Raw genomic sequence first — 25,946 nt, 5'->3', positions numbered from 1 at the left:
ATTATTTGACTGAGAGCCACTATACCCTGCGTGAGAAGGGGTGAACTTGTGTCTCTCTCCTGTGCAAATACATGCCCAAAAGGGCAGCCTGAGATCTACAGCAGAGAACACTGACCTGACTCCTTAGCCTTGCTTCCTCTTAGAGCAGATTAGTTGTTTGCCTTGAAGGTTGTGACTCCTCAGGAGCCCCTAGAGATAAAGGAGCGAGGAGGAACGCCAGCGGTCGCATCTCATAAGCAAGAGGCAGAGCCAGGGGACCATGTCACGAGGAAACACTGACAATAGTGACATGGTGAAGCCCTTACAAGACACTCACTTAAGACTTTGAAGAAGTACAAAGGATGAAAGAGAAGGGCTGAAAGAGCTCTCTGTTGCTGTTTCTTAGGCGCATGCTAAGTAGCTAGAACTTAAAACCTTTGTAGAGACTGTTCCCGGGCGTGGCCTTGACAGGCAGGCAAGAGAACATTGATCGCTGTCCGTGCTCACATCTGTAACTTGCAACAAATGACAGGGACAGTATCATCTAAACGGAGGCTATACTATCACAAAAGCGTAGTTTGAAAAAAATCTTAAATGCGTTTTTCTAAATGGACTAAATAGCACGGTCATTACTTTCATGAGAGCTAATTCAGTGGGGAATTATTTTTTCTTAGTTCTATAGTTTTGTATTTTACAATTAAGTTACATTTTGATGGGTGCATCACAACGTATGAGGTACAGTATAATGTTTTGGATCATATAAAATGAGTGATGAACTCAAAATTAGTGCATCCTTAAACTTAATTAATATCTTATTAATGAATACATTCAATTTTTTTTCTTTGAGATATATGATAATGAACTATTTTTTTTTCTTTTTTTTTTGTATTTTTAGGGAAGGGTCTACAGGGTGTTCAGGGTCTCACTACTAGATCAGACTCCTAGTGATCTGCCTGTTTACAGCTGGGATTACAGGCACATGCCACCATGCCCAGTCTCAATTGCCATGCCCTGGGGGTGGAGCCAGCAGGGCAGGCCTGGGGATCGAACCCCTGGCTCCTTTGCCTGCTTGCAGGTGCTTCATTCTGCTGAGCTATTTGGCCATCCCAATAATTCACTATTGTTAATCATAGTTTTTAGCATGGAAAGAGATGACAGGAAACACAGAAAACTTAAGTTTGGCACTGGTGTCTTTGGGGGCCATGACTCATCCCCACTCACATACCCCTATGTGAATACTGAAACGTTACCAGCTTGGGTGGTTTCAGACAAGGAAGTGAGCAGGGCCCTGGGGAGAAGCTACTGTAGATCACATCAAACGTCAGACATAAGGGCACTGAGATTCTCCAGGACCCAAATGCTCTCAGGCCCTCAGCACCCTGCCCTGGTCCTCTGCACAGAATCTCTTCTTTGTACACCAAAAGAAAACAGCAACACATGCTCCCTGTTCTCAGAACTGCCTTTATCTTCTCTGAAGAAGGAGCTACAAAGGAACAGCTAAGTGAGTACTAGATCCTCCTCCTAAGCAAGGAGAAAGCACTTCAGTTGGAGGTTAAGGGCAAGGTGAGGGTGCTATCCCCTCCCCATCTCAGTCTACAGAGTATCAATTGTCTTCTTGAGATTTAGTTGGAGGTTCCCTAGATCATGTTGGGGGTTGGGCAGGAAAAACAGTCTTTCTTGGTTAAGAAGAGAAAGAAATGCTTCAGACCGTGTGGCGTCACGCTAGCTATCTCTAAAAATTCATTGGGAGGTGGTCATGGGTGGGGCTTTTCAGAGCTGGCTGGATCAAGGGTGTATGCGTATGGATTAACGGTGTGATCTTAGGACTAAGATTGTGATGCTGAGTCCACTGACTGGATTTTGCGTAGTCCTAGTGGCTGCATAGATCTACCGGAGACAGAGGCCCTCCCCTGGGTGTGGGTGGCACCACCCAAAGGATTTTAGCCTGGGCAGGAAGAAAGGGAAGAGCAGGCTTGCAGTTCGCTGCTCACTGCCTCCTGCCTGTCCTGCCATGGACTGTCTCCTCTGCGACGTCCATCTGTCATGTGCCACCCTCTCTTGGAGCTGGCTGCCTAGGGACTGAAACCTGAACCAACGGAGCTGAAACAAACCTTCCCTCCTTTAACAAGCGAAAGTCAGAGTTCTGGGTGTTGGGCATTTAGTTTCAGAAAGGAGAAAGGCAACTAAGATGCAAGCTCTCTTCTCTCACATTCTAAGTCCTGGTCAGTCCTCAGTAGGCAACACTTCCTGCCTTCAGCAATACAGACGGACTGTGGGAAGGGAAAGAATCACCCACCAGCTCAGCTCAGACCCCAGAGCCTGGCGCTGGAGCTCTTCACATCCCCACCAACCTCTTACGTATTCGCATTTTGGCTTCAATCAAATATAGACTTTTTAATATATCCTTCCTACACTCCCTAATCTTCAGTTTTGGGTCAGTGTTTTCCTGGGTTGTTTCCCCTGAATCCTGCAACTCCTGGCATCCTTCCTTTCAGGATCAGGCCTTGGGCCATGCGCTGCAGGCAGACCCTGTTCCTGTAATACGCTTCTAGAACCATGCAGCAGAGAGTGCTTTGATTTCTAGTGATAAATGAAGGGACCAGCTAGACTCCTTATTTTGATTTTGTCCCCCAAAGGGCCGGGACCAGGCATAAGCCTCCCAGTGCTCCATACAGAGTCTGGACTAGTAGTAAGGAAAGCACAGGCACTCCTATAACAGAGAAGCTGGGTGCCTCCAGGTACTCGCTGTGTAGCCTGGAGTAAAGTATTCACTACAGCTGCATTTCCATGTCATTTTAAAAGACTGATGATGAAGTTTGATGGGTGTCCCCAGTTTCTCCTTAGTATGCTACTCTCTCTTGCAGAATGAGCCCACAACCATGACCTGAGCTACCTCCTAGGACCTAGTAGCTACTGGCACAAATACACAGTGTCAGCACAGACCTTTGCCCTGATCTTCAGATAAATGTGTCTGATAATTAATGATCATCTCTGATGAAAAATACACAGAAATCCTAAGTTCTACTTGTCTGGAACTGAACTAATAATCTGGCACATGAACGTAATTATGCCTTTGGGGTAATCTCCACCTCAGAGCCTGGACTCTTTAATCTTGGCTGTTTGAACTTGAAGATCTTTCCTGTCTCGTTTGAACACCTATTTCTAGCTCCCAACCCCACCCATCACACCCCCCCACTTGAGTAAATGAACTCCTGCCATTTCTTATGAACTAGACAAAGCACAGCAATTAAGCAGATGGGCTGATGAATGCCTGGGTGCGGAAATGTATAAATGGGCAAAGAATCAGGCACAATAACTCTCCCCAGCCCCCTCCACCACAAAGCTTCTCACTAATAGGACAGGGACAGGGTAGGGAGCTGCACTTACCACAGATGCCGTACTGGCAGAGGCTTCTGCTTCATGGCTACGAGGGCGCCACCCCAGTCTAGGAACCAGACATTGTACTCTTCATCAAAGATCTAGAACAACAACAGTCATAGCAACACCTTACGTCTGCATAGTGCTTTACAGTTCAGGCTTTCTTGCATATATTGTTTCAGCTAGAAACTAAGCCTCCCACCAACCCTCGTTGCTTGGGAAGAATTATCCCTATTTGATACCCAGCTCTCCTGAAGCCACCCAAATGGCACTTTCAGGGCTCATTCCCAACCAGAGTGCTATTTCCAGGTGAGGTAACAGGACACAGGTTCAACTAGGTAACCCAGGGAAAAGTACGATTTCAAAGAATCTTACCCATCTTTTCATCTCAGAAAGTTATTCACCCTCTCTTCCTCCTCTCTCTTCAGATGTTTGATAATTTAATAAACGGTCTACATTTCATGGGGCTGATTATCCCTTAACTAGGATCTTAAAAGACAGTTTCCCTAAACAGGATGATAACTGAGTACTTATGCGAAGCCACTATTCCTTAGGGCCCTGCGAAAGCTGAATGAAGAGTTCCGTGCCTGTAAACACCCACTCCAAGTCGTCCATAGAGCACAGCCGTGTGGTGAATATCTGGAGGCCTCCAAATCAACATGAGCTCCTGGGGGGCGTTTTGGTAGAGCCTGGGTCCTGGGACGGGGTATTCATCACATCCCGTTACAGCAGTGGAGCTGTCCACTGACGAGCTTGCAGCTATCTCCGTACTTGGAGATGAGGCTGGGCCAGAGGAAGCGCGTCACTGTGCTGTGACGTGGATGAGCACAGCCCTCCTCCTCTTCCACGCCCACTTGCCATGCCTCAGACTGTTTCCCCTCTGCCCAAACTTTTCGCTGTGCCCTGCACTGGAAGCAGCCAACTATAGACTGAAACCTCTACAAACGGCCAGCCAAAATCCACTTCTCTTTCCTTAAATTGTTGGTATATTTAGTCCCAGCCATCAAGCAAGTAACCATGACAACAACACTTTCAGGGATGCAAAGTTATTCATAATTGATGGAATTATGTGTCCAAAATCTATCCTTCCATGCACTGACCCTACACTCAGCCCGTGACCCATCCACCCATCTGTTCAGAGGCATTTATTAAGCACCAACTATGATACAAAGCTCTGAACCAGAAGGTCAGACTTAATCCTCCATATAGCAATGCTTACACCTATGTGAGTACTGTGGATTCAGGAAAAGCCCTGCTCCATGAAAAGCTAAGCTCCACTTAGGGCTTTCAGGGGGAAAGTACGCTTAAAGTATCCCTCCCGCACTCAACCACTGATGATGGCTCATCAGTGTAGTTTGGCTGGAAATGGTGGGTGGTGGATTAGGTGAAGTGGGGCAGAAATGGGCTCAGGGAGGTTAGCTTAAGAAGGGGTGAACATGAGGGAAGGGGCCTCCTGCAGTGTGCCTCAATGACCACAGAAAAAAGTAAAGAGTCTTGAAAGCCATTGTTTTCAGCCTTCACATCCACCTTTTTAGGAAAGACAAACACCTTACTAACGGGAAGTCTTAGCATGCACAGGACACCTCACTTAGGTTTTTCTCTCCAGAGCTTAATGGATGGCTCTAGGATCATCCACTTAATGGGGCACAGGAAAGGAGCCTGGGAATGTGGGAATGAGGAGCCCAGGAAGGGCCTTGGTCCTTGGAAGGGCAGGGAAGGGATCCTCGCTCTTTGATCCTGAGGATACTGATCTGACCACTGATGACTCCTTGCCCTGTGCACTGGTGCAGGAAGAAGTAGAAGCCTTGGCTGTTTGAGAGGAGGTAGAAGACAATCAAAGTAGTGGGGATACAAGGAAATGGTGGCATGGGGGCCACCAGCCAGGAGGAGAGATGCTGACTCGCCTATTGGTAATCCTGTCCCAGGTGAATTTACACACCAGTTTCCCCCTGCTCTTTGCCATTGCAACAGGATCTCATGTTTCAAAGGTAAAATGTTATTTATGTGTCTGTCCCCTTCCACCTGATTATGGCCTTGGAAGCAGGAAATCTGGCTTATTCTTCGTGCTGTATGCCATGTAGCACTTAAGAGAGCAGCTTATTAGGTGGCTGATAATTTTTAAAACTCGCAGTAGAGGTGACGGAGGTGACCATGTGGGTGGTGGTGATAGTGTTGATGAGGGTAACAGCCCTCTCTAAAGCCTTCCGATAGGAACTCGTCCAGGCAGGTTACAGATCCCGATTTCACCTTTGCCATCAGAACACACTAGGGCGTTTCCTTGTCCATGCACCTTTAGCGCTCACCCAAACGCCACCTCCTTTGGGCCGGTCTTTCCCAGGTTCCTCGGCAGCATCAACTCTCCTTTCACGTCCACACCCATAATGGCACAAGGCTAATGCCAAGCCTCCCCGAACTACGGTGAGTTACTTGCAAGCTTGTGTTCTTCACTTAAGTTTGAGCTTCTTGAGCAAAGGATCTCCAGCCCCAGAGGTTTTTGCCTGATGTGTAAATAGGTGCTGTCCAATATAGGAGCCATGTGCAATGATTTAAATTTAAATTAACTGAAACAAATGACAAGTTCAGTGCCTCTGTCACAGCAGCCGTACATCACGTGCTTGTCAGCTTGTGCAGCAGCACAGACATGGAACATTCCTATCACCGCTGAGAGGTCTACGCAATATCCTTGCTGTTTGTGAAACTAGATTAATTCGCAATGTAGTTGTGTACCTGTTAAGCTGCCTGGTATGGTGTGTGTCCAGCTGTCCCCCCCCCCAAAGCCTCACGCAAGTCATGGGGCAGACCTGGCTCGAGGAACAGCGAGTGGCTTGTGGGGCATGGCCAGAGGACCAGGGCGGGGCTTGAGGGATGGGGCCAGAGAGGAGCAAACTGTTCAACTGTGGCATGTGCTCCTCAGCCCCACGAGGCGAGCGGCTTCCCTTGGAGGTGTGCAGAGGGTCATCTTGGGCACGGCAATGTCCCAGCCTCCTTCAGACCCTGTAGTGTGGGGTGGCAGTGTCTGTGATTGAGGCCGCCTCAGGCAGAGAAGAGATGTTTGGAGAAGACAGAGGCACTGACCCTCTCTCCTGAGCAAATAAGACTCCAAGGTTTTGGTAGGTAATTCAGGCTGTTTTAAACTATAAAACCTCCAGTAACTGTGAGCTAAATAAACCTTTTGTTCCCTAATTTTAAGCATCAGGTATCTGTCCCAGCTATGAGAAAAGAGTAACTAAGACACTAAGATAGTCGTGCACCTGTTAAGCTGCCTTGTATATAAAGCAGGGTCAACACCATGCCTAGCCATCAACTTCCATGGAGTGTTTGTTTCAATGTTCTGGTCCTTTCAATTTTCAGACAAAGAAACAGATTTAGAAAGGTGAAGAGGGCTGTTTGCCAGCATGCCTGGGCACATTCATGAAACAATGTTTTATCAGTTGCATCCCCAGCAAACATCACAGTATTCAGTAGCCCGTGCCTGTCACATATGCAGCTGAAGGAAGAAATGAGCCAATGGGGAAAATTCCAGTTCTTCCTACTCTGTTTCACTCTTCCCTTTTTGCCCTCTTCCCCTCCTAAACTTCTAGGCGGATTAATCAAACTGAGTAGCTACTTCAAACTCTTTGCAACGGCCAAGTCTCAGTGAGCCCAGGCATCCACAGGGAGCGGAGGTACTGCAGAACTGGCTCAACTGCCGCTTGCTCTTCCCTTTCTGGGCTCAGCCCAGTTACCTGTCTCCAGGTGTTCCCGCCATCGGAGGAGATGAACACACCAAAATCCGTGTAGGAGAGCTCCGGACCAACGTTGCCTGCAACAGAAGCAGATTGTTGGGGACCGAGAGGTCAGGCAGCTCGCGGAGTCAGTCTGCTCAGCTTGGGAATGGGCGATCAAGGGTAGAGCTACTGGAGGCACGCTGACAGCTGATCTGTCTTTTCCTCTTGGCATCATATCAAAAGCCCAGTAGGAAGAGAAACCCAATATTGGAAGACAAGTAAATAGAATGATAGGAAAGACATCTCTGAATGATAAAACTCAGTGAATGATTATTGACTTGGAAGAGCTTCCTGAATTATTCATTCTGTACACCACTACTGTAAATTTCTTCTGCCAAGAATCATATGCAAATTTTCTTCTGACAGATGTTCCAGGAAAATAGGAAGGAGTGAAGGAGTACGTGTATATACAAAGAAGGTGCACTCTGCAGGGATAACTTTAGACCCCCAAAGTCTGATGTGCAAATATGTATGATTGTGTATGCCTACATGTGTGTTTTTGTGTTTTTTTTTTAATCTGATAGAGTATTTCTTGAGCACCAGGCAGTCAAGTAGCCCAGTGGGAAAGCATGTGTAACCTGAGTTATGGATTGAGCAAAAGAAGATGACCACATTCAGCACACCACGGACCCCAAGCATTGGAGAACGAGGAGCCTGGGCTGTGCCTGGACCCACTGCATTCACTCCTTCCAACCCTGTGCATCCTCTTCTCTCTGCTCATCTTTTTCCATTTGTACTGCATCACCTTGTAATCATGCTTATTAAAAAGAAACTTGTCAGGATTTCTAATTCTAGTGATGCCGTCCTGGTTTCTACAATAGACAATCCCCGTCTCAGAGCCTACAACAATGCCTCAGAGTAGATAACGCTCAACATGTAACTGTGGGGTGAAAGGGTGAGGTATTTATTTAATGACTGAATGAAGCTCCAATGTTGATGTACCCTTGGGGACATATTAACAACCAAGATGGTACCCTAAGCATGTAAGAATTTTACATATTGGTTGATATTTTTCCTTTAAAAAATAGCAAGAAGGGAATGTTAGCTCTCACACATCTGTAGCCTAAGTAAGAGCACAATGAAAATGCAATAATGAAAATGTTAATTGAGTGCCTGACATTTAATGCTTCAAAATGAGAAATTAACGCCAGGCTACAGCTTGTCAAGCTCCTGTCAGCATCAGGGCACACACAATGAGCCAACTTGTTGTGACGCTGGGGCTTCCAAAAATAACTCCAGGATGCAGGGGCAGGCAGTGGGTGTGAGAGGCATGAGGAGAGGCTGCAAGAGCAGCTCTTTGCAGATCCGCATGGAATTTGGAATCCCACCCTCCAGACACAGGTTTCTTAAAAAATAATTTTATTGAGAAACAAATAGCAATGAGACAGTTTCAAAAAAGATTAGTAGGACAGTTTCAATAATTAATGCATTGCATATTGTTGTCTTCTTAGTGGTTATTCATGGTACAAGATGCAGACATGATATCCTGTCCACAAACACTATTAGAACAAATCTTTCTTCTCATTGAATTAAGAGAAAGTAGCTATATATCTATCCTAACTATTTTATATATACAGGTACAAAATGGTCCTTCATTTGTATCCCCTTCTTTTGTTTAGTTTTGTCAGACATGGGTATTCCCTTGCCATTTGAATATTGTAGGTGCATGAATTCAGCAAAGTAATCCAATATAGTCCAGTAGTCCATAATTGTAGTGGGTTATCTGTAGGACTGGCAATGTCAGAAGCTGTTGACTTGAGCCTTTTACAGCTCACCATATTAATATGGCTTTACTTTTTATACTTTGCTTTCATACTTTTCTGCTGAATAGTTAAGACCAAGATAAAGCAGGACCTATATAACAAGAAATGTAACTTTTGTACCTGACAAGGTCAGTCAAATCCCCTCAGGATTTACCCTGTAACCCTGTACTGCACTTTGTAGATCCTTTGTCAGTGTCAGCCATGCCGATGAGTCACAGCCATTGCTTGGCCAGTTTTCTCTCTGTGAAAGCCTGAGAGAATAGTTTTCTCTTCACGTAGCTCTCCTTAGACACACTACATCATCGATCACTTTCCTTTGTGGCCCCGTAATCTCCTTGATCAGAAAATTTGGGACACAACAGATACAAGTCTTATAAGACAGATGTGCAGAGTGTTGGAACAGAGAATGTCAACTCAATTTTGTGCTGGGGGATGCCTGAAGGCATTATGCTAAGGTGGATTTGGAAGCCACATGCTGCTTCCGCACAATAGTGTGTGGCAGCCCATGCCTAGTGTCAACCAAGAGCGAGGTGTGGCAAAGGCATGGCCATCCTGGAGTTACGTATTTGCTCTTCCTGGAATGACTCCTTAGGGGCTATTCCGCCCTAAGGTGGTTCTGCCAGTACCTTCAGGCTCTCCTTCAAAGCTTGACTGCACTGGCTCAGAAGGCTCACTGCGGGAAGACTGCGAGGCTCCAGGTCTAGTCTGCTTGCTACTCTCCTTTGTCTTTTGTACCCTGAGACCTTTCCTACAGATCCAGATGTCGCTGAGACTAGAACACTGTTTCCCAAATGAGGGGACAGGGAAGATGCATCCAGACAGGTGTGACCCAGGGACAGGTTCAGTCCCTGAGGGCCTGGTGGGTCATCTGACGGGAGCAGCTTAAGTGGCCCAGAGAGGAGGGAGATCTGTGTAAGGAAGCACTCTGATAAGGAGGCGGAAGAGAGAGGCTGTGTCGTGGCAGAGTAGGAGAGAGGAAAGGGCAGTGAGACGCAGGAGAATGAGGGCGTCCTCAGCTGCAGCTGCAGTGGTGTGCTACCGAGGTGCCTGCCCCTCGGGCCAGCTTTGAACAGTTTGCTATTGTCCCATTTCTTCCCCTGCTAGCAGTAGCCTTCTCTGTTCCTCAGAGAAGGGAGAGAGAGAGAGAGAGAGAGAGAGAGAGAGAGAGAGAGAGAGAGACCGAGAGCATGCAAGCGAACTTGGAGGCCTTTGTGGGTTGGAGATGTTGCTCTCATCACACTCACCCCAGGAGGTGAAGCCATCTGAACCTCACGGAGAAAGGACAGCGCACACAGCCAGCCATGTGGGAGAGCGTCAAGGAGGGGATGACAAGGTACGGACATTCGGGGCTCAGGGAAGCAGGCTGGGGGGTGCCTAGCTGCAGGCTGGTGCAGGGGGTGTGCGGGGCAGTGTGCCCAGCTGTTGCGGGCTGGAGCACTGTGCTGTGGGGCAAGGCCCGGCTGTGGTGCCTGTTCCCTCTCACTCACCCTCACTTTGAAACTTGGAGATTGGGCACTGCCACTGCTGCATCACAGGGCACGGCACCATCAGAACACGAGAGTGCCTTGCACACGGGAGGCACTGCGAGTGTGAGTCCTTGTTACGAGCTGGAAGCCAGCATGCAGGGCATCAAGGATGCTGGTGGCTCTACTTGCTACAAGCAATTGCAAACACTCCAGATGCAAGTTCAGACTTCCTTCTAAGGCGTCCTCCATGGGAACTGGAAAGGAATCCCAGGGCACACGTGCAACTTGATAGCACTTCTCTAGGCAAGATGGGAAGAGGGAGCGAGCAGGTGGGGCAGGTGGGGCACTGGAGAAGGAAGGTCCTCTCAGAGACTGGCCTGTAGGCCACCCATGACATGCTAGAATGACTTCACAGTCACTTTTCTAATGGCAGATCAACTCCAGGGAGACCAGAGAAGCAGAATAAGGAAAGGCGGGGAAGGAAGAGGAATCAGGACCTCATCAGCTATGTCATATCTGCCTAATGTCAGGGGCCTGGTAAGGAGTCTCAGGAGTTGCATGGGGAGGAAAAAATTACTCAGTGTGGACACAGGTGGATAAAAGTATTTTTAAAAACAATGCTGTAATGTCTACATGTTTGTTTAATTCATAAAAGACCTACCATAAAACATGTGGTTCACCCACAGTAACAACATCCACTAATCCCGCCTCCCTAAACTGAGTGCTACATCCAATCTCAAGGGCATGTTTTCATCTCTAAATCTTACAACACTCTGGCTAGGTAGAGAATATCCTTGTTTCACAGATGAGGAAAACCAAGCCAAAAACCAGGAAAAATTCACTACCACAGTGAGCATAAGAGCACGGCTCAGAAGGCAGGATGACGGGATTCCTGCGATTTACAGCATGCAGGTGATTGATGGGCTCTATGGGAGGATATGAACAAGTTACTCTTCTACCACAAGAACAGTTTTGACTTCTGTGATATTGAGGATGACATGTAGCATGTACCAAGCATTCAGTACGGCCCTCTAAGCGTTTGAAGGTCATGACCTCGTTTAATTCTGGAATTTTATCCTGTTACTACTATTATTCCCACTTTGCCAATGAAGATGCTAAAGTTCACAGTGCTTAAAAGGCACCAAACAGTGCCTGGTACAGGGTAAGCATTCAGATCATGTTAACTTCTGCTGCTGCTCACGAATTACCACTGTGGCCTCTGCTTCGGGCCTGGGCTGCCAGTAGCCCTGGTGCACAGGCAGCAGCCCCTGAGGCGGAAGCAAGCCACGCCAGCGGCACAGAGCAGGGACTACTCCCCAAGCCAGGAGCCGAGCAGAGCCTGTTGCATATCTCCTTGTCCTGCAGTCCATGGCCAGCAGCGTGAACCATGATGGACACCATGCCTACTCCCTGGAGAGGGGCCAGCGAAGAAGCAGTGGGCCATGTTAGCCATCAACCTAATGACAGTGGTGGTCATGGGTGGTTTTTTAAAATTTCCTCAGTCAGAAGATGGGAGAAGGAAGCCTTTGCTAGAAAAGAAGGAACCCAAAATCTGGAGCTTTGGGTTGATGAGAGAAAACAGAATTTGCCTGCCCAGAAAGTGACTGTGAATTCAGCTGCTTTCATTAGAAAAAATGCTGCCTCACACCAGCGCGCTAACTTCTAAGATTAGAAGCCTGATTGGTGTTATGCTGGCAATGTATTCCTGAAAAGGTGTATGCAAATGCAACGCATGCTAATCAGCCCAGGTTCCCAGGAGGCTTGCACTGCATCTCAGAGCTGCTTTATCTTCATTTCTGATCGATGCTCAGTGGATGGAGGCTCCAACAATGCAACCTCGAGTTTTCCTGCCCTTTCCTCCAGGCACGCAGCCAAGGGCTTAATCATGTGCAAACAAACCTTTGCAGGCACGAGAGACCTCCTGAGGAAGAACAACTCTGGGCAAAACTCTTTGGTAAAGTGTCTTCAGTGCAAAGAGAAACCCTTACAACTTCCATTTGGAGAGCTGGGATACCTCCCCCATCATGCTTTCGTTAGGTGAGAATTCCCTACTACAAACAATCAGACATGTTTACTTTGACATGGACTCTGCCTTGTTTTTGTTGCCCAGGATTGCCTTTGCTATTCTAGGTCTTTTTTCATTCTAAATAAATTTTAGGAATGATTTCTCAAGGTCTGTGAGGTATGTTTGTGGTAATTTTGATGTGAATTGCATTAAATCTGTATAACGATTTTGGGAGTATGTCCATCTTCACAATGTTGGTTCTTCCTACCCAGGAGCAGGGAATATCTTTCCATTGTCTGAAATCCTCTGTGATTTCTTTTTAAAGATTTGTACTAAAAATGTTTAGACAAGATATCATGTCTGCATCTTGTGCTCTGAATAACTACTATGAAGACAACAACATACAATGTATTAATTATTGTAACTGTCCTACTAACCTGTCTTGAAACTGTCTCATTGCTATTTTTTCCCAATAAAATTAATTTAAAAAAAGAACTCCAGCCTCTTGCTGAGGCCAGAGAACCAGTGTATGTCCGCAGGGGCGGCAGCGGCTGCAGTGCTGGCGAGCAGGTGCCTGAACACGGAAATCATGCTGGTCCAGAGCTCTCCACAGCTGAGACTCTTGTGATGCTCTCAAGGATCAAAAAAACTCCTGCACCTTTTCTGGGAGGAACTCTGGAGCTTTCAATGAATGAGCAAATGGACCCGCGGCCCACAACCAGGAAACAGACTTATTCTGGAAGGCCTGAGTGCGGAAGACGCGCAGGCATGCTTCCCGTACCTGTGGCCACCACGAGCCCCGGGGCTGACTCCTTGCTGGAGATCCTTCCAGAAGAAAACGGGCTTTCAGAAAGCTGCAGGTGCAGGTGTAAGGAGCAGAAGGGCTGAAAGGAAGAGGAGACCAGAGTCACCCCGGAAATTCCTGACCTTCGCCCACCACCGCCCCTCCGCGGGGCGCTTCCACGCGTGCAGCTTCCGCAAACAGCAAGGTCCCGCCTGAAGAGCCTCCTGCTTCTCTCTGCGTCTGACAAAGCCATGATTCTCTGCAGAAGCTGCCTTGGGTATCACCGCAGTCCCCTCCTGCCCTCATTCCTACATACGAGGGGTGATTAAAATATATAGTGAATGTTTAATTAAAAATAATAGTACAATAGCTCAGGGACTAAAGCGCCTGCTTAGGAATTTTTTCTTTTTCATTTCTTTTTTTTTTTGGGGGGGTTGGGGGGCAGGTGGCTCAAGCTGCCTTAAGGTCCGGCCTGGTAAGGCATGGAGAGCTGGGGATCAAACCGCAGTCCCGTGGGCCTGACTGGGTTTGCCCCAACAGGCGTTTAAACAACTGAGCTAACCCTCAAGCCATCCTAAAGCGCGTGCTTCGGCAGAGCTCAGCGGACTGGGGTGATGATTGAGACTGGGCATAGTGGTGCCTGCCTGTAATCCCGACCCTTGGGAGGCTGAAAACAGGAGGATCACTACGAGTCCAATCTACTTCGTGAGACCCTGTAGACCCTGTACTAAATATAGAAGAAAAAAAAAGTACAAGATAGAGTGTCATCAGTCCGCCTGCAAATACTCCACCCCACCCCACACATGCTCGTCCCCTCCTTCCTGCCCGATCTGCGACAGCGCAGGAGCGCCTCCCTCATGAGCGTCATCCCGAGGTAGAAGGAAGTGTGGTAAGCGAGGTCGCCCAGTGCCGTCCAGCAAAGCAGGACAGCTTGTAAAAACGTCACGGTGTGTCCACACTCACCTTGTTTACTGGATCTGGCACCACGTGACTTCCGGCTCATCCCCAGACTCAACAATGACCATGAAAACTAAATGCCCTGAGTTGACTCAAGACACTGAGGCAGCCTGGCGGTGCAACATGACCATCCCCTTGAGGACCCCGGGGCTGGCTCAGCAGGCGTCAAGCATGAGAGGATGACCATGTTTGCAGCCAGGGGCAAGAGCTTGACGGGAATGAATGCCCAAAGGACTTTTAGTAATATATATATATATATATATGAATATGAGCTGTTTGGATCACAGAGCGTACAGTCCCCTTTTCTCCATCTCATCCTTACCACCCCTCCCATGCGGCCAGGTCTTGGTCAGCCCTGATAGGGGAGACAGATTCACTAGCTGAGCCAGGTGGACATGCCAGGCTGACCTTCCCTCAGCTTCCGAGGCTGGAGTTGCTGGCCTTGACATCTAGCATGCACTCACTGAACTGCATCATGTTAGTATCTCTTCAAGTCCTGCCTGGGACTTTTAAGGAAAGGTTCCTTCTCTTAGCCACTTCTTCACTTCACCGTGGGCTGCAGAGTCCCAGCCTAGTCTCTAGGACCTCTTGCTAGGAGAAAGCCTAGCCCGTGACATCTCACCCTAGGAAACCAGCCTGGCCCAGGAGTTTCCCCTGAGGCGGGGGACTGACCAGCAGGCAGTGTGTTGGGCTTCCTCTCAGGTCCACATCTGGGGCTTGAAGCAAGCGCCAGTCCCGGCCCTTGTTGTAAGTGATGTACGTCTTCACCTGCTCGTCCACCTTCTTGTTGGCCAGGAATATCCCTTTGAGACCTGCTACCTAGGAAGAAAGGTGAGAGATGGAAAACCAGGTTGGGCTGAAACACCTGTCATCTTAGAGATGTCCTGAAAGAAGATGCAACACTACCTATATGTTATTTGGGACACAACAGAGAAACGGAGGAAATGTCCTACACTCTTGGAAAGAAGTTTGTGTTCCTCTCTGCACCTACACTGCCTTCTCAGATGCCCCCTCCTTCTCTTGCCCACTGCTCTTACCCACTTTAAGTCTGTATACTTCGTTATTTAGGCCCTCGTCTTTAACAGTATCCCCGTGATTACCAGTAAAGCAGCCACCTCTCTGGAGAATATGTGCTGGAGCTCAGCAGACTCATAGCCAGGTCTGCAGAGCATCAGGGATGAGCCTGAGGACAGAGGTCCAGGAAGCCCACCCCAGTGGGAAGAAGGCTGGCTTGGGACACGGGACCCAGCCTGCATGCCAGCTCTCTTGCTCTGCCCTCGACATTCTCTCCTTGTGGGAGCTTGGGGAACTCAGGTCTTTGGTTCTCAGCCAGTCCTCACTTTGAATTTGGTGGAACAGACCAGTTTTCCCCCATTTCCCCAGTCAGCTGGCAACATGTCTATGAGATAAGGCAGAGCAGTCTTGCCAGAGTTCCTGATGAACTGGCGCTTGCCTGCCCCTGATATCATGAAACTAAAAGCGCATTGCTGCGAACAAGTAGCTGGAGGATTCCAGGAGATTGATTACCCAGAAGGGCTCCAGAGCAAGCACAAATTCAGCTCAGACTTTTATTCCTCCTATTGCGCATGCTGGGAAGGGAGAACAGAAGCTGAGAAGGACAGTGTTCTGCACCACGGAAAGATGCTCGAAGGTTTCCATGGAAATTCCAGCAGGTTCTCAAGGCAGAAGGCAACTGGGATACGTAAACAGGGAAGGCTGAATGGTGGATTACTCAATGATTCTATCATATATCAAGGTTTGGTTTCTATTTATTGCCCATTCTTCCACAGTCACGGTTTACTGGGGTTCATTGCCATTCTGAAAGAATACCAGTGGGAGGAAAGGTGCACAATCCCACAGAATTTAGGGCGCTTATGGCTGTTGTTTGTTCCCCATGGGAAACTTTAGTAGTAACGTGACTAGCCTTCAAAGACAATGCCTACATGAGTAAAGTCAACAAAGTAACCGCCCAAACTCCAAGCAAGTAGCCAAAATCAGGAGGAGAACGGCGTTATGAGGGGAGGACACACAGAGGGATCCCACCAACAGCCCACAAAGCAACTGACTGAGCCTCCCCGGACAGTGGCGGGGTAGGGCCGTGCCACAGGGAACCCGCAGTGCTGGTCCCGGTTATGGCCTTCACCATCGCTACCCTCCCTGCCCTCATAGCTCACTGTTGGCACCGTTGCAGGACAGCAGGTGTCTCACGCGCATAGCTAGGTGCTGGGCGGCTCCTGCCTCAGCTCTTCCCTTGCAATCAACTGCAAAGGTGTGGAGGTGTGGTGACGCTAGCCTGCCAATCATTCCCGAAAAACAATGGAATCCATTCATCCAGAATCTTCTTCTAGACAGAAGTCTTTTTCCAGTGTTCTCCTTGGTGATCAACGGAAAAGTCTCCTAAGCCGGCCCTCCTCCAGCCTCCACACCCCCCACGTGCACTCAAGGCCTCTCTGCACATCCTCCAGCAGAAAACGTGCAGATCGTACTGAGCCTGATGGGCGCACGCGCTGGGCCCAGTCGCCATGCTCATGCGGTTCCTGCCTCCCTTGACCCTGCTTCTTTGCTGGGTGCATAAGAGCAAGAATGTGTGGTTTCAGCTAAGCACATTTAGCAAATGGCAAGCGGGATGGTCATTATTGTGTTTTCCCACTGAGAGCCCAGTGCTCAGATGGGCACTCTCTGTGTCCCATAGGCAAATTCTCCAGGAGAAGTCAGGAGGTTGGGCCTGGAAAGACACAAGTAGGAGAGATTTTGCTGGAGTCCTCTGCAGTCCCAGAGGCATTTCTCTGTGACTGTACGTAATGCCACAGCCATTTCCCTCCTGCCTAAGAGGACCAGGACACTTCCCATTTGCATTTGGACTGTTCAAGCCTTCACTTTTTGACTGAATTGTCTCCATTCAGTATGAACAGATTAAAGAGGATGCTTTGCTTTTTGTGTATCACAGCCAACAACTTTCACTTTTTGATTGCAACTCAGGGAAGAAATATATTTATGTTGTAATATAGTACTTGCACAGAATACATGCATGTGCATACATGTGTATACATATATTCCTAGGACAAAGGTGCTGTGGGGTACAAGTTGGCCACTGTATGGAATGTGAAGGAGCTGAAGAAGCGATACATGCTCTTACTTGTCTTCATTTCTGGAGGAACTTAGTGTCCAGTGGCTTTAATCATACCTTCTTTCCCTATCTGAAATAGAAGTGAGGTGGAGCTTATGACCGCAGCAGACCTGGAAGAAGGGCACCAGCTTGTGATGGTGTGCATAAAACAGGGTACAAGGTGTCAAGCCTGCATGGCCCACTTTCCCTTTGGGGACCAATTTGAGGTGTAGAGGGCAATGGACAGCAGGCCCCTTGGCATAGAACCCTGTCCAGGTGGCACATTCATCTGCTGGTCATGTCCCTGGCACCTCAGGACAGAGAGGCCGTGGCTCTGCTGAGAAAAGCAATTACCATGGTCTGCCCTGGGCCACTGCTGGAGTTGGACGTATGGTGAGTGAGGACCTGTGAAGGTCAGCCCAGGGGAATGTCCCTGTGGGGCCAATACCCAGCTGCCCATCTGGCCAACAAGGGTCACTGAAAGTCATGACAAAGTGGAAGGTGGAAAGTAGGCACTAGACACAGGAAAGAAAAGACAACTTTACTCCCATCAGTAGAGACCAGACACAGGCTGGCTTTGAAAGTTGCACTTTGCCCTCCTAAGAGAGTGGCGTCAATATAATTAATCACTAGAGAAATGAAAACTAGATCCAGAGTGAAATGCCACTAGGTCTTTTTATCAGAATGATGAAACACACAAGCACACACACACTCTTGCAATAAAAAAAAAAAATTGTGGATGAGGATGTGAAGCGACTTAACCTCAGACATGGCTTGTGGGGATGGAACATGGCACTGCTGACTTGGAGACAGATGGCTTCTTATAAATATATTCTTGCATTTGAACCAATTATATCACTTCCAGATACTTGCCCATGAGAAATAATTCTTATGTTCCTGGGAACATTCATAGAATTTGTATTCAGAATCACACAAAATCGCAAACAACTGGTTCTTCAGGAGGTGAATGACAAGCTGAAGCATTTCTACACTGTGTAATAAGACCAGGAAATGGAAAGGAGTTCCCATGATATGCCCAATGGCATGGATGAGCCTCAGACATACACTCTGAATAACATGGAGCCCCAACCAAAAGATTACCTACGATATAATTCTATCCCTAGATACTCTAGAAAAGGAAATTGTGGATGCCTGTGAAGGTTTGACGGGGGTCAGGATGGGATGTGGATTGACGAAAAGAGGAATAAGAGGGAACATCCTGGGGATGACACAGCTCTGTGTCTTGATTGAGGTGGCAGTGACAACGTTATGCACCTACCAACACCCACAGAAGACAGCATACTGAAAATGGCAAGTTTACTGCACACAGGTAATTTCTCAGTTTCTAAGGTGTGAAAAAAATCAAGTCAAGATGATGGACTAGAAGGTGGCAGCAATCCACAGACCTTCCATGACCTGGAAGGAAACAAAAGAAGGAGAGCTCTTCAGAAAGGAAAATGAGATGAATAGCTCCAGGAATCAATTAAGAGGCAACAGGAAAATTAAAAGTCAAGGAAAAACAGAAGCCCAACGCAAAGTAAAGAACAAAACAGTCCACAGTCCCAGCCTGCACCCAGTGGGCATAGGCACTGTACTCTGCCAGTGCAAGGTAAGCCCAGTCTTAGTTCTCCAAATTAAAACAAAAAATAGATAGGTTCTGGGTTAAACCAGAACTAGCAATTTGGTGCCGGTAAGAAACTTCACTAGTAAAGATATGAATGAACTAAAAGTGAAAAGGTAAAAAGCAAGATTCCATGAAACTAGAATCAAGACAGCAGGCAGGAATAGCTACATTCATATCAAGAAAGCAGATCTCAAGCCCAAAATTAGCCAGAAGAAGACAATACTTATTAATAAAGGGAACAATACACCGAGATGATAGAACATTGCACTCAATTCTATAAAACAAACACTACTCAACATAAAGAAATTCATAGGTCCCAAAGAATAATACCAACTTCAGTACTGCACTTTCATCAGTAGATAGATCAGCCAACAAATAAACAAAAAAATCCACAAAGAAACATCAAAGTTAAATTATGTAATAAATCAAATGAACTAAGCAGATCACAACAGAACATTCCATCCAATCACTATAAAATACACATTCTCTTCAGCAGGTCATGGAATCTTCTCTAAAGGAGACCTTATTTGAGATAATAAAGCAAGTTTTCACAAATATTGAAAGGAAAGTGAAATACTTTCTTGCATCTTATTAGATTATTATAGGGTGAAACTAGGAAACCAGCAAGAGAAAAAAATATGTGAACTATACAAACACAGAGATTGAATGATTCACCTTTTAATGATAAATTTCTAGATACATGTGAGCTATTACATTTATCCAACAGAATATAAATAACCTAAAAGGATCAGTAACAAAGAGATTGACACAGTAATAAAATCTCCCAATAAGGAAAAACCCAAGATCACATGGGCAAAGAACTAACACCAATGTTCTTCCAACCAGTGTTCATGAAATAGAAAGGAAGGCTCCCAAACTCATTTTATGAGGTCAGTATCATCCTATGCTGAAACTAGACAAGGCCAAAACAGGAAAAGAAAGCTGTAAACCAATTTTCTTGATGAATATGGATGGCAAAACCCTTAAATACAACATTTGCAAACTAAACTAAATGAAACACTGAAAGATGACTAAGTTAGCTGTATTTCAGGAATGCAAGGATGGTTCAACATCTGCAAAGCAATTTTTAAAAAGGGGTTTATAAAAACATTCCTTCACAATTAGCTTAAAATATGAAATACATAGGAATTCTCCTAACAGAGGAGGTAAAAAAAAAATCAATAGATGCTGATGAGGATACAAGAGAAAAGGAACCTGGGTACTAAACCTCTGGTGCTAATGTAAATTAGTAGAGAAATCATTATGGAAGTTCTTTAGAAAACTTGAAATACCATGGCCATATGGCCTAGCTGTACCACTCCCTCTACATAAAGACCTTAATATCCATGTTTATCATGGCTTTGGCAAGCACAGGGAGCAGGGTTTGATCCCCAATCCTGCGTGCCATGCTGGCCCTGACCCAGGGCGCCACTGAGCTGGTGAACAAGTGCAGGCCTAGTGGTACATGTCTGTAATCCCAGTGCTGGGGAGGCTGAAAACAAAAGGATCACCACAAGCCCAAGCTACACAGGGAGACCTTGTACCAAACACATACAACGTAATAGTTAATAAATAAATACAATAGTTCATTATGTATGTTGGTTTGTTTTGTTTATCCTAATAGTTTATCTTAGCTTGCAGTAAAGACAGTCTGTGCTATGAGCTGTTTGTTGCCTTTTGTGACTGTCTGGTTTATGTCTTACTCAGAGTAACTGCTCTGCAGATAATGACACCCATATAATCCCTGTGGCTTCTTTCACTAATTAATTGTGAAAATTTGTTTTATGTTTTCATAAAATAAAATGAAAAAGGGAGCAAAGAGGAAGGCAATAAGCGGTAAAGACAGAAGGGTGTAAATAAAAGTTGTGGGATAGATGTCATCAAATTATATGAATGTATGAAAAATTATAGGGAAACAAAGTATACGGCAATGTTGTTTCCTTCGTCCACTTTGGTTTTCATCAGTCCACGTTTGTGGCACAGAATTATTCCGTTTCTTACAGGAAGTTGGTGCACATACGTAACATATCCTAATGAAGTTAATGAGATAATGAGAGGTTGCTCCCTTTTTTGTTGTTGTTGTTGTTGTTGCTGTTGTACAGAGGCTCACTACACCCTTTGGAATTGTAGTGATCTTCCTACTGCCAGCCTTCTCAGTGCTGGGATTATAGATTATAGAGTATAGAGTATGGGTTTGCTACGACACTTGGACTCAACTGCCAGCTCTGCATGCCCAGGGGCAAGGCTGGCATGGCATGTGGTACTGGGTTCAAACCCCAGTCCCTGAGTCTCACCAGCCTGAAAATATTTCTTTTTAAGTTGACTGTCCTGCTACAATGCTGTATATGGTTAGATTTCTAAATTTCTATGTAAAAATATGTAATTGTTTATTCCTATTTTTTAAGATTTTTTTTCTTTATATTCTGTAGGGACTTAAAGTTTAACATATCAACACTTGATGGAAAATACCTGTTTCATGCTATGTCTAAGATGTTTGATATTCAGACAGATAGTGAGGTTAAGCTCAACTGCCTATATTGTAGGGTAATAATAAGTTTCTCTTCTGGAAAGTTAACAACTTAAGTTTGCAGAACAAAAATTAGAGAAAAAGAAGGGCTGCAATGACAGCCAACATTTTGACACTAGCTTTTCACGGTCAGTGAAAACTCAGGAGGTGGGAGAACCTGTACTGTAACACCATGTAACTCACTTGTGTCCCAAATTTTCTGATCAAGGAGATGATGGGGCCAAAGAGGAAAGTGATCGATGATGTAGAATGTGCCTAAGAAGAGTCACATGGAGAGAAAACATTCTCTCAGGCTTTCACAGAGAGGAAAAAGGTCAAGCAATGGCTGTGACTCATCCACATGGCTGACACTGACAAAGGATCTATAAACTGAAGTACAGGGTTTTTCTTTCTTTTTTTTTTAACTTTTTTACTTTTATTTTTTAAAGAATACAAAATAGTGATAGGAAAAAACATTAGAAATTATTCAACAAGGGCAAAGCCATACATTTATATGCACAAAATGGTTAAGGCAATGATCCTGAGAATCTTTAGCAGGTTTTTGAAACTAGAAGTTAATTGGTAGGAGTCTCACCATGACCAAATATACATGCTGATACCTGTGAACCAAGAAACTGCACTGAAGACAGAAATGTGCAATATAGTAGGGTCATGCTTGGAGTGCCTGTCATTCTTGTCTTCCAAACACATATTGTTTGTCATGACATACAGGGTTTCAGGGTAAATCCCGAGGAGATTTGATTGACCTTGTCAGATATAGAAGTTACATTTCTTGTTATATAGGTCTTGCTTTATCTTGGTCTTAACTATCCAGCAGAAAAGTATAAAAATGAAGTATAAAAGGTAAAACCATATTAATATGCTGAGCTGTGAAAGGCTCAAGTCAACAGCTTCTGACGTTGCCAGTCCTACAGATAACCCACTACATTATGGACTACTGGACTATATTGGATTATTTTTCTGAATTCATGCACCTACAATATTTAAATAACAATGGAATATACTTCTCTGACGAAACTAAACAATAAAAGGGGCTACAAATGAGGGACCACTTTATATCTGTATATTCAAAATAGTTAGGATAGATATAAAGCTACTTTCTTTTAATTCAATGAATACAGATTGGTTCTAATAGTGTTTGTCGACAGAATATCATGTCTGCCTCTTGTACTATGAATACCCACTAAGAAAACAACAATATGCAATGTATTGATTATTGAAACTGTCCTACTAATCTTTTTTGAAACTGTCTCATTTTTATTTGTTTCTCAATAAAATTATTAAGAAAAAGAAAAAAAAGCCTGAATTTCTAGCCAAGCAGGCAAGGATTCTTTCAAATGTAGCACCAAATTCATCGGCTCTGTGATGTCAAGCAGGCCACTACGGTCCCCATATCTATAATTTCATACACAAAATAGTAGATAATACCTATACTAAAGTATATTGTGATAGATAAATAAGAAAAAGAAAATAAGTTACTCAAGTCTATACAATCCGATGTGGCAGCCACGGGCACGTAGGCCCACCTAAAATGCGCCTAGTGAGAACAAGAACTTGATTTTTCATTTTACCTAATTTTAGCTAGCATACATTCAAAAGAGCAAATAATCAATTCCTGCCAAACGTTTAAGCATGTTTGGAATAACTTAGGAATGTGAACCTCATTTTTCTACTGCCAGTTTTCTAAAATGTAACCTCTGCCCAAACATTTCAGATGAAAATGTAGCAGACAATTGAGATTCAGGGGAAATGTGAAACGGAACCAGGATTTTGTACAATCAGTATGAAAAAATATATAATTCCTCATTAATAATTTTTCATATTGAATGTGTACTAAAAGGCACCCAAAAATAAAATGAAATATTTAGACACTTCATTAGAGTAAAATATATTAGTACATTTCATTATTTTTACCTTTTACTGTTTTTAATACTGTTTTAAAATTTAAACACATATACGTATATATTTATAACTAATATAATCATTTTATTTGACAGTGCAGGTGGAACCCATTGTTGTGAAACTATACTTAAGATCTAGGAAAGGACCAACTAATAGCTCAGTGGATTAAAGCACCTGCAAGCAGGCGCAGGGGCTAGGGGTTCGATCCCTGGGCCTGCTATGCCTGCCCTGCCCCCGGGGCACACTGAGACTGCAATGGAGCCTGGGCGCGGTGGCACGTGCCTATTATCCCAGCTCTTTGGAGGCTGTAAGCAGGAGAATCACTCTGAGTCTGATCTAGTAGTGAGACCCTGAACACCTGCAGACCCTTCCCTAAAATACAATAAATAAATACATAAATGAATAAATAAGGATCTAGGAACGCATCCGTGGCAATTCATCCAACCAGCGACCCAAAGCATGTTTCCGCAGCACAGCTGTCAGTGCTGGAAAGGTCTGTGCATTGATTCCTTAGTGGGCAGTACCAAAGAGTAATGTAGTTTATGGTTAAAACCATAAACTACATTACTCTTTGGTAATGCAGGGACTTTCTTTATGGTTAAGTATGAGGGAAAAAACCCAACTGTGTTTCATATGAGAAGAGTGTGGCAGGCAGAAGGGTGAGCTCAGGCGGTGGAGGACATTCACTGTCTGCACCAGCCCTGTTCCGAAGGAGCGGGCTTCTCTTATGGCTTGTGCCTAGATGCCCCCCAAAGCCTCAAGCACTCGCAGATGGGGCCTCTCACACGTGACAGGATCTAGTGTGTGGTGCTGGGATCGAGGCTGGGCGGGTACTAAGTCTCTCCGCTGGTTGGTTTGGCCCAGGTCTAGCGGCAGCCAATGGGGAAGCCTTTCCTTAGTGTGAGTGCCGCCCACCCCGAGGGCTTGAAGCCTGCAGTGACAGAGGGCTCCTTCGGTCACCTGCTGCTTGCTGCTCTGCTGCCTCCTGCCCTCCTCTGTGAAGCCGCCTGCCGTGTGCCACCCTGTGGCGGAGCCAGCCAACTACTGACTGAAACCTCAGTGAACTAGGAGCCACAGAACCTCACCTCCTTTAACTTTGGGGGTTGGGTGTTTTGTCTCAGCAAGGACAAAAGCAACTCAGACAGTTCTGACACCTGGGAGAAGGGACCGATTATTTTTGGCTCTTAAGGGTTATTTCCTCCATTAATCATGTGATTACAACCACGACAATATTTTACTGCTAAGTAGAGATTAGCGAACAGGCAAGCAAGAGGATGTCTCTACAGCTGGAAACTACTCCAAGGGAGTAGACAGAAATTGTTTCAGCCTCATTCAGTTCAGGGAGCTCATTGGAAGGGCTCACTTCAGGCTGCAGGGACTTTCTTTGGTAAGATGATTTATCAAATAAGTTCTTGCTTTCCATGTCTCTTCCCCACTGTCAAGAACAGACCTGAGGCACCCATGAGGAGGGCAGAGTGGAGTACCAGCGTCATTAGGAGGCCAAGGTCAAGGCAAACTACCTAGCGCCTGACAATCAGACGTCACGACCCTCCAGACTGAGGAAATGTTACAATTTTCTATTGCATTAAGGCCTCACAAGCTGTTTTGGCACAGAGGACTCTGTCATACATGCAGACATTATCTGCCAAGTATGTAGATGTGAATGAATTAAGAGAAGCAGTCACCTCCCCCAGAACAAGCACTCAACTCTTCACTCATGCATTTCACCACCATCTCTGCTGTCCTCGTGCCTAGGCTTTCAGACTCACCCAGCAATCCACAAATACAGGACCTGGTCATCCGAAGACACTGGTCCATTTCTCCCTATCCCCAGCTGTTTATCACCTAAGGTAACCCATCTGTAAAGTTCTCTCAATTCCTCCAGCTGAAATTAATCTCTTCCAACCTCCCAACATGGCACAAGTGCATCTCTGAGAGAAGGGAGGCCCCAGACTGAAGCACAGTGGGGTCACATCCACCCTTCCAGTAGACCAGAAGTCTCATCCACCAGCTCTCTTTCAGCAAATAAAATGTGCATGTGAAAGTGTATTAACTTAGCTGAACCAAATGTGAAAACTTGATTCTCCCAGCTGTAGGACTCAAGGGCACTTGGAACTCAGAAAAATTGTGGTCTCCTTTGCTAACTGGCCATATGGTGCACAATCTGAGCTTGTACAAAATCCCCAGTAAAGAAGGTTAAATTCTAATGACCCCTAGAGACCAATTAAATCGAGCTTTATCTTCCGACCACAGAACCGATCTCCAGGTGCACCGTGGCGCTACTGCCCACAAATCTTCCGCGTGGTCACAGTCTAGATGGTGCCAGGTTCAAATGTATTCACTTGTCATTAAATGCCTTCTAGAACCTGAATCCAACTGTGTCTCCAGCCTTTTTTCTTGTCCCTGCTGACGATCTCTTCTGTTCAATTAGACTGACCAGCTCCCTGGGTCAGAACTCTACACCATCTGTCCAGCTTGTGGCTCAGGCCATTCTTTACAGATGCCTCTCGCTTCTTCACTTCTTGTATGATATTATAAAAAGGAGCTATAAGATCGGAACCTTTGAGACATGTACAGCTCATTCAAGCTCTCTCTCTCTCTCTCTCTCACTCTCTCTCTCTGTCTCTGTCTCTGTGTCTGTCTCTGTCTCTCTCTGTGTCTGTCTGTCTCTCTCTCTCTCTCTCTCTC

General features: G+C 45.8%; 1 protein-coding gene across 1 annotated transcript in view; it reads right to left on the bottom strand.

Annotated features, from left to right (window-relative positions):
* Sorcs3 (sortilin related VPS10 domain containing receptor 3) overlaps positions 1 to 25,946 on the bottom strand; it is a 621,809-nt gene that overhangs the window by 82,018 nt on the left and 513,845 nt on the right. Inside the window, exons 10-13 of the mRNA XM_004631515.1 lie at positions 14,772 to 14,918; positions 13,140 to 13,242; positions 7,083 to 7,159; positions 3,367 to 3,458 (exon numbers count right to left, since the gene is read on the bottom strand). Of these exons, the coding sequence (XP_004631572.1) occupies positions 3,367 to 3,458; positions 7,083 to 7,159; positions 13,140 to 13,242; positions 14,772 to 14,918 (419 nt within the window). The remainder of the gene's footprint in view (positions 1 to 3,366; positions 3,459 to 7,082; positions 7,160 to 13,139; positions 13,243 to 14,771; positions 14,919 to 25,946) is intronic.

The sequence above is a fragment of the Octodon degus genome, unplaced genomic scaffold, assembly GCF_000260255.1.
Source record: "Octodon degus isolate 3935 unplaced genomic scaffold, OctDeg1.0 scaffold00042, whole genome shotgun sequence".
In the NCBI taxonomy this organism is placed as follows: domain Eukaryota; kingdom Metazoa; phylum Chordata; class Mammalia; order Rodentia; family Octodontidae; genus Octodon; species Octodon degus.
The sequence above is the reverse complement of the archived record's forward strand: the minus strand, read 5'-3'. Positions and strand labels throughout refer to the sequence as shown.